Source organism: Coffea arabica, chromosome 7c, assembly GCF_036785885.1.
Source record: "Coffea arabica cultivar ET-39 chromosome 7c, Coffea Arabica ET-39 HiFi, whole genome shotgun sequence".
Lineage (NCBI taxonomy): Eukaryota > Viridiplantae > Streptophyta > Magnoliopsida > Gentianales > Rubiaceae > Coffea > Coffea arabica.
The window spans coordinates 17019944-17029390 of record NC_092322.1 but is presented as its reverse complement, the minus strand read 5'-3'; the positions used below and the strand labels follow the sequence as shown (position 1 = coordinate 17029390).

Here is a 9447-nt window from a genome sequence, read left to right as displayed (position 1 = left end):
TTTGTTGCACTAAATAGGTTCTAACTTTTTCCTAAGTTTATCTTTGTGATTATGCCTCCCAAACATTTGAAACCCTAACTTCTAAGAGAAAATAATATCCATATGCAACAGGCATTGCTTTTTAAGTAATGTACTGCTAAGATTAAATTTAGTGTAAGATATAGAATAAGAATTATCAGTCTTTAGATGATTTTAAGAATTTAAATCATTAGATAATGTTGTTGGATCCTTAATCCAACGTTGGATTTATATATAAATAATTATGTGCTGCAAACTGTCAAATAAGGTTTCGGGAGTGGGTTTGGAGGTGTAGAGGCTGTGCGTATTAAATCTCACCATGCCGCAGGGAATAAGGAAGTTGTAGTTTCTTTGAAGTATCAAATTATGATGGCAAAAAGTTTTCAAATTAAGTGTATAAGTACATATGTATTGATTAATCCGCAGGTCGATTCGGTGAGTCTTATCTTGATAAGGAAAATCTTAGCCATGAATTTGACAGGTATTCAAGCTTTCAAATAACATCAACTCTTTATAGATAATGAACATCTTATCTATATATAGCTTATGCATGTATATTTTCTTTGGTCATATGGTGATGTGCATTGTTCTAGAGGTTTTAAATCTCATATCCTATATATACTAAGTAGTGGAATCGAATGGTAGGATTTTAAACAATAATATTTGTCCAAAAACAAAAAAGGATTTTAAACAATAGAAACAACAAAAGGTCCATTAATTTGCAAATGACAGGTAGGTGACAGGCGGTTTAAGGTATTGTGCTCCTCTTGGAAGAGACGGTTAAGGTCCTAATCTTGGATAAAGAAAGAAATGGCATTGCTCTTGGAAAGAATGGCAACATATAAGCGCTAAGGTTTCGGGAGGTGATACTAGCGTAGTTTAAGTAAAAATTAATGAAAAAAAAAAAGCCTTAAAGTCCCTATGGGATTTGGATATAATCTTAGGTGTGGCTTCTAGCTCCCTGCCCTGCCTGATTTTGTCCTTGGCTATAGGCTATAGCATGTGCATGTAAATGCAAGCCATGAACTAAACAGTAGTAGAACCTATATTGATTTCGGATCTCTTCATTTTGTGACTTAAGTTTTGACTTCATATGTTCTTTACTATCTTAACACATATATTGAGAGGCACAACACTTTTCAAGATAGTGCAACTAAACTAAATTTAAGGTAATTCTATATTTAATTTTGTAGAACCTCAAATTTAGGGTTGTAATAATAATTGATGCATGTAGGGTTATAAAATTAAAGGTGTAAAATAATCACTCATAATATAAATATTTATGTAGGAGAGAAGAACATAAATAACTCACAATATTATTATATTTCAAAATAGTGAAAGAAAGTTATACCACAATAAAACCTTATAAACTCTTTCGGATTTTTTTAAGAATATATCAAAACTAATCCTCTATTTATAACCTACTAGACTTGTTAGATAAGAAATCATTTACATCAATAATTACCAAAATAAAGTATATACTCCTAAATAACCCAACTACTAAAAACCTAACTCTAATAAAAGTAGTAAATAAATAAATACATACTTCTAAACTTCGTTTATTTTGCCAACATTGCCTTCCTTAAATTAAACTTTCTATTGAGACAGGGCCAACTCCATCTCAAACAACTCACGTTATTGAAAATTCTAAAGCTGTAGAGATGATGTGCAACACCTTAAAATTAATTTTCATCTTTATTCGTGATAGTGGACAAACTTTATCCTTTACAAACAATTTCTTAGCAATTTCTTTTCAATCAAAACAACCGTCAAGCAAACCCATTCATCACTAGAGTCACCATATTTACCACCAACATAAGTGCCCAACAATCCAAAATCATAAATTTCTTTCTTGTCAAAATGGTGACTATCAAATAATTAAGAAACTTCATTACCACATTTACTTAAAACCTTCATACATTTAAAATGAAGTTTTGTAGATTGTCAAACTGTCATGATAAAAAAAATCCAATTTAATATTTCAAATATTCATCTTATTCTTGACTTCTTATTTTCTAAATTAAAAAATTATCTAAACAAATTTACATTAGGTACATTTTATAGAAAGTTTTAATAAATTATAGTAGGTTTTTATCATGATTTCAACAAATTCAATCAAGTGCGTCCATATTTTTAAATACGAGAATGAAGTAACCACGCATATTTTCAAGTGTATGTATAAGGTTCCTAAAAAGAGTCATAGCTACAATTTATTGAAAATAATGTTAAAACTTAAATGTTAGAGAAAAATATGCCTACATCTTTCAACTATAATCACAAATTTAGATAAGAATTAATATTTGTACAGTTGTACAAAATTTTCATGCACTCTAAGCTTTTTACATTTTCATTGTAAGGATTAGATAAATTTTTTAACCATTATAACTTTATTTTAAATTTTAGTTATTTTTCAAAATTTATAATTCACATGCATAGCATGGCCTATAAAGCTAGTATTATATTATTTCCTTACATGTACATATTTTGCATTGGTTTATCTCTTGTTTTGTTATTTATAATCCGTCCTTACCAAAAATTTAGGATGCCTATTTTTTGATTTATATAATTGGAGAAAATATTTGTATTTTCCTTGTAGTTAGATAATTTATAATTTAATATGTTTCCTAATAATTAGACAATTCGAAATCAATTACTCCTCTTTTACAATCATTGTATGGACATCTTTTCCTTCTCTTTGGTCTAATGAATTTTTGCTTATTAAATTCTTTTCTTTTTCGATATGTTAAGGAATTAAATATTAGTTTATTCTTATATATCTACCATATATTATTTTAGCACCATCAATTTGTTTATAAAAATTGAACCACATGTAAAAATTGGAAATTATATAGAAAATTAAAAAAAATCAGTTTGTCTACCTATTGGGCACTTGTTAAGAGGGGTCTAAGTACTAGCGTTTTGGGGGCACTTGTTATAACTCAATGTGTGTAATAAATGAGATTTTGTGTTTTTACATTATAACTTACGTCTGACTTGAGTCATTAACAAAAAAAAAAAAAAAAAAAGTGTGTTAACAAATATTCATTGGCACCCATTAGAAAAATTAAAAAAAAACCCCAGGTATAAACATTGTCCGTGGATTTAGTGTGGATTAGTTAATCAAGACAATCTATCTTTCTAACTAATTAATCAGTTATTGTAGAGATTCTATATATCTTATTTATTTTCCACCATATCATATCATATCAGTTAATCAGTTATTGTAGAGATTCTATATATCCTATTTAGTTTCCATCATATCATGTCATATCAGTTAAAGTAGAGATTCTATATATCCTATTTAGTTTCCACCATATCTACCTTGTATAATAAAAAGAGAAGGAAGTTACTGTAGCAGCCCCAATGGTAGCCACATGGCTCCTCTTCTTTTTGACAAGTGGCATACTCTTTCTGAGGAAGGTGATTTAATTTCTTTTCTTTTTTTTTTCCTTATTTTCTCTTTCCTTTTTTATCATGACAAAAACCTACACAAATCTTAATGTACCACTGTTTCGTCCTTCATTTCTTTCCATCCTTTATCTCTCTAATTGTTCCCATGCTTTAAGCCTTTCTCTTTCATTTTTCTTTTTCTAAATGAGACGAATTTGCTAACATAACTCATATTGTTAATTTTCTTTCTAAATGTGGTCAATGTATTCCCATTTATACTTTTCAGTGGGACATTATATGTTAAATGATGCTTTTAGACTCTAAGTTGCGAGTTGAACGAGTTATTTTTTTTCTAACGATATCGACACAGTTTTTCATGCTATTATTATATTTTCAAATAAAGACATGTGAAGGTATATGTATTTTATTTTTTAGTTAATTTTTAACTTAGGACTATCTTATTTTTGGACTAATGTTTCGAATTAGCAATGCTAAACAAAAACACTATCATGTTGAAACTATATTTGCCATATATTTAATTCTAATATTGCTGCTATTTTTCTATATATATTTTAAACAATATTTCAGGTGGGCCCAAGCTAGGCCTTGCACAACATGGTTTCCTAGTCATGTTGTATCATATCAAGATTTGGTTGGTTAGTTAATGAAGAGATTCCATATCTTCACTCTCTATATTCGGTGTTTACCAGGGGCTCATCTCCAATTTATCCAGCCAAAACTTTGCTACCCACCCGATTTCAAGATTTAGTCAGTTAATCTAGAGATTCTATGTATCCTATCTAGTTTCCACCATATCATATTATATTCGGATTAGTTAGTTAACAAAGAGATTTGATATACCTTCACTTTTTAGATTAAGTGTTTACCAGTAATTTACGGGCTCATCTCCAATTTATACAACTAAAACTTTGCAATTTATCTGATTTCAAAACTAATCCAATAAGTTATATACGTTTTATTAAAATAATAATAATAATTAAATAAAATGCCATGATTCATAGTGCACCAGAAAATAAAAATTAAAAAATTTATTAGATAACTATTCCCACTCAACAAAAAAAAAAAAAGAAAAAAGCAAGCCTATCCTTGTTGCAAGGTAGTTGCGTAATCGAAGTAAGATACCTTATGTTCTACACATTTCCCAAATAATGCTTAATCCTTAATCCTTGCTTAAGTGTAAATGTACTAATGTAGTAGACGCTTCTCAAATAATCTATACTCCTTAATCCTTAATCTTCTTATACGGTAAGGTAAGTGTATCTCAAGTAGTTACTTGCTACTATCGGTGCTATTACTTCATACCAAAACGTAAAATGGGATGTTCTAATCAACAAACAACCCAATGAATCTGACTATGCTTCGACTCGAACATTAATAACGAAATTTGATTACAATTAGATTAAACAACGTCTTTGTTGCTGTCAAGAAACAACGGCCCAAATTAGATCGAGTTGATTTTTGCCTTCGCTACCACTTTAGTTATACATCAAATAAAATTAATTTCTAGTCCTTATCTCCCTATTATTTTCTTATTTTCTCCCTCCGTCCCACCTTGATAGTCATGTATTCCTTTTTTATCTGTCCCAAATTGTAGTCCACTTTCCAACTGAAGAATGTAGTTGTATTTTAATTTTTCTAAAATACTCTTATTCAATGTAAGTAGTTGTTACCATAAACTTACCCCATTTAATGAGAATTGATTTTTTTTTTTACTATCAATTCAAGTTTCCATAAAGTTGTACCATATTTAATGTGAGGGTATTTTAAAAAAATAGCAATCTAAATTTACTTTTCTAATAAAATTAATTATTTTTTCTTAAACTATGTAAAAAAAGAAATAGAACTATTAAAATGGGACGGAGGGAGTAATAAGCATGCGCTCGGTTCCATGTTAGGAAGTCACCGTCACATATCTAGTGTCACTGCCACGTCGTTACTTATGCATGCATCATCAGATAACGTCTTTATCTTCCCATGATTTCGCTCGGTTCCACGTCACTTCTACGTCAAATACAATTATTTCTTTTTTTTTTTTTTTGTAGGAATAGGAAGTCACCGTCACCTTCGCTGTATTAGGAACTCACCGTCACCCTCTATGTAGGAATAGGAAGTCACCGTCACCTTCGCTGTATTAGGAACTCCCCGTCACCTTCCCTGGCATATCCTTATTTCCCTCTATGTTCTATAAATAACCCTCAGTGCAAGTAAGGTCAGTCACTTTCTCTGTTCTGTTAGCTCAGCGTCCATCGAAAACATCGTCTGTTTCAGTTTCTGTGTTAGTGAAGAGTGAAGAAGAAGGATTAACTGCAATGGCGCAGAATCAAGAATCAAGCAACACTGCTGGAAAGCCCATCCATTGCAAAGGTAAATCTGGAACTTTCATGAATAGGTGCAAAGTAACAAAAAAGGATATACTGCCCGCCAGGATACATTCCAGACCTTGCTCATTGTATGACAACTTATTATTATTTTTTTTCCTAAAAAAAAAGCCCACCAAAGATTATTGTCATTGTATTCTGTTGAGTGAGTGGCAATGCATGATGGATTGTTATTGCTGAATTATTTTTCGCATCAATCCATCTCCAGTTCAGGTAGTACAGCATTGTCTCTGTGCAAATTTATGTGCATTCCTTTTCAAGTCAGCACTTATCAATGTAGATCATCCTTGGCATTTGTCAGCCTCTCAAAAGTTTCTTAGTTCAGGTTCCCTGTAATTTGATACAATTATCACATTCACTATTGTCAAATAAGAGTGTATTTTTTTTCCTTTTGCAACTGTTGCATTAATTTTCTGAGTCTGTTAGGTTATGATGGTATTAAAAGATTGCAAGTCAAAAGAATATGGGTTTTGCATCCCTTCACAATAGATTTTGGCTTTTTCGATGAACGTCATCCCTCTTTTTTTTCCCCCCTCTCTGAGCAGAATTTCTGACTGTTCCAAGTGCAAAGGAATGTTTGTAAGATGATCTTGAATTATTTGATGCTTGGTTTCTGTATTGCAAGATGATCTCGTTTGTTTAAGATGATCTGCTTCAAGATGTGTATTTACTTGTTTGTTTGCTGCATGCAGCCGCGGTTGCAAGGAAAGCAGGGGAGGCATTAGTCATCGAGGAAATCATAGTCGCCCCTCCAAAAGCCCATGAACTTCGCGTTCGAGTCTTATGCTCTGCCCTATGTTTCAGTGACATCCATTTCTGGAGACTGAAAGTATAAATCTCATATCCTGTCACACATCGACATCATTTTGCATATATGTATGTGTGTGTGTGTGTGTTTTCATATGTACATTGTTTATTTAGCTGACAGGCTCACACACTCTCTTCATTTGTTTGAAGGAACCTCATGGATATTATCCAAGAATTTTTGGTCATGAAACTGTTGGGTAAGCTTTTCCATTCATGCTAACAAGTACTAATGGTCCACTTCACTAACAAAATTCATATAGCTTTGCTCAAACACTACTCTGATCATGTTTGGTTTCCTTCAATGAAGGGTTGTGGAGAGTGTAGGAGAGGGAGTCGAGGATGTGAAAGTGGGAGATACAGTCATTCCATCGTTTTTGGCCTATTGCGGAGAATGTCCTGATTGCACATCCCTCAAAAGCAACCAATGCTCCAAATTGAGATTCGAACTGTCTCCGTATATCAGAGATGGGACTAGCCGGTTTTCTGATACCAAAGGACAGACAATTTACCACTTTGGCTACACATCAGGTTTCAGTGAGTACACTGTGGTAGACATCACTCATGTCACAAAAGTAGATCCTGCACTTCGGGCGAGTCGAGCATGCTTGCTTGGCTGTGGAGTATCGACCGGTAATGCCCGTTCGATTCAATTCTCCAAGGCACAATTGGATTCATTTTGCATTTCTTAATAAGGCCTAATTAACGTTTTCTGCTGTAGAACAGATTGATAATGTAGCTCATTAGTAGGTTCCATCATCAAATTGATCGATTTGCTACTAGTGCCATGACTTAAAAATCTTGAAAACACAATTCTGTTCTTTCAGGAGTTGGTGCTGCATGGAAAACAGCTGATGTTGAAGCTGGCTCAACTGTAGCTATATTTGGATTGGGAGTAATCGGATTATCGGTAAAATCTTATAGTAATACTTTTAGTAACAACGTGTATTGTTTCATGGTGCATCGAATTTGTAATAGAGCATCAGAGTGTTGATTTGAACTGGAAACATCAGGTTGCCAAAGGAGCAAGACTTCGTGGTGCTAAAAGAATTATCGGCGTGGATTTGAACCCGGAGAAAGCTGAAATTGGTAACAATAGATACTGGAAAAGTTTTCATAGCTTCGTTTTTTTATTCATAGTCACAAAAAGCATAAAATCTCTTTCTCAAATATCAAATTTTGCTTTTCTTCAGGTAAAAAGGTTGGCGTCACCCATTATCTCAACCCAACGGACCTTGGGGGCAAATCTGCGAGCGAGGTATACATCTGATATTCGTACTGCAATGCATTTTTACCACAGAGCTATTACTTAGGAAAACACAGAGTTATGGTTTTGAAGTTAATACTTTTTCATTACAGCCCAATTGACAACTGGTTTGGTGATCTTTTCTGGCCTAATCAGGTGATTCTTGAGATGACTGACGGACTTGGTGCTGATTATTGCTTCGAATGTGTCGGCTTACCATCACTAGGGCAAGAAGCATTTACTTGCTGCAGAAAGGTTCTTCGCTCCTGAAGCTCTTATTGATCCGCTGAAGCATATCTTATTCATACAGTAGTAGTAGGCTAAGAACTTAAATATTTTGAGGATTTAATAACTTTACAGTACACTTTAGGGTAAATATCCAGTGACTTCCATTCGCACTTGCTCATCTGTTTCAAGATGATCTTGTTTAGGCATAAAACAGAAAAGGAGTTCTTGCTGTTCTTCTGCTACTAAATCAGATTCAGCTAACAATCTAATGTCAGGGATGGGGCAAGACAGTTATATTAGGAGTGGACAAGCCCGACTCACAGCTGATCCTCAATTCCCTGGTGAACTCTCATAGTGGGAAATCCATTACCGGAGTCCAATATGGTGGTCTCAAGCCCAACATTGATATTCCCATTCTTGCAAAGCGTTACCTGGATAAGGTACGGTCCATTTACTTGGTTCAATGGAAGTTTTACCACATTGTTGTTCTTGATCACTTGATTCAAAATGGCATCTCTCCCTGATTTTGCTCAAATCTTTGAACACAAATCCAGGAACTTCAGCTGGACTTGTTTGTCACGCATGAGGTCAAACTTGAAGACATCAACAAGGCTTTCAAGTTGCTTATTGAGGGCAAGTGCCTTCGGACTGTCATTTGGATGGACAAGGAGAGGGCAAGTGCCGACGGTGTGGTTTTTGATGAAATATAGTGCTAGTAGATTCACAAGTACTAGAAATGTTGCCTAATATTTTTCCTTTAGGAGTATAATAAATGGTCTTTATCTAATCGAGAACTGTATCTTCATGATATCAATTCTCATTCCCCATTTTAAATCTGTACATTCTCGTCTTCATGATATGAATTCTTATCCCCATGATATGAGTGATATGAAGGAAATCAGATATGGTAATTAAGCATTGGATCTTTAGGGGGAAAAATGGCTAGTTCCCAACTGCAAAACCTTATATGCATTGATCAATTGGATAAATTGAAGGCTAAAAACATTTGGCATCAACTCTTGTGATGCAATTTCACAATCAATAGGAGAAATGAAAGGCTAAGAATATGTCAGATATCCATCCATAGTGAGATACAACAGTCTCCTGCCTTAGAATTTTTGTTTTGTTGATCAGGGAATCCGCAGCCGCTACTCGAGAGTGCGTATTAGATAAATCTCGTTCCGTATAATAATCTGCTAACCACACAAAGAGATAAAATGTACTAGGCAAGTCTTGTACAATGGACAGATGTCCCAGAGAAGAGGTTCGAACTCGAATCGGTGGACTTGCCTTAGGATTACCAATGATAGATATCCATCCATAATACAACACAACGGTTTCTTGCCATAAAATTATCATGTA

At 33.5% G+C, this 9447-nt stretch overlaps 1 protein-coding gene across 1 annotated transcript; it reads left to right on the top strand.

The window, feature by feature from the left end:
• The first annotated feature begins 5528 nt into the window (after positions 1-5528).
• LOC113700114 (alcohol dehydrogenase-like 7) lies at positions 5529-8963 on the top strand. The gene is made up of 10 exons (XM_027220579.2): positions 5529-5793; positions 6500-6636; positions 6765-6811; positions 6922-7244; positions 7439-7521; positions 7625-7700; positions 7805-7869; positions 8014-8112; positions 8361-8525; positions 8640-8963. Exons 1-10 carry the CDS (start codon positions 5739-5741, stop codon positions 8793-8795), a joined length of 1206 nt encoding a protein of 401 aa, XP_027076380.2. The 5' UTR covers positions 5529-5738; the 3' UTR covers positions 8796-8963.
• The last annotated feature ends 484 nt before the right edge of the window (positions 8964-9447 follow it).

Coding starts and splice junctions, on each gene's coding strand:
- LOC113700114 (XM_027220579.2), top strand. CDS start 5,739: ATGGCGCAGAATCAAGAATCAAGCAACACTGCTGGAAAGCCCATCCAT. Junction 7,245..7,438: donor TGGCTGTGGAGTATCGACCG/GTAATGCCCGTT, acceptor CTGTTCTTTCAG/GAGTTGGTGCTGCATGGAAA. Junction 7,522..7,624: donor TGGGAGTAATCGGATTATCG/GTAAAATCTTAT, acceptor TGGAAACATCAG/GTTGCCAAAGGAGCAAGACT.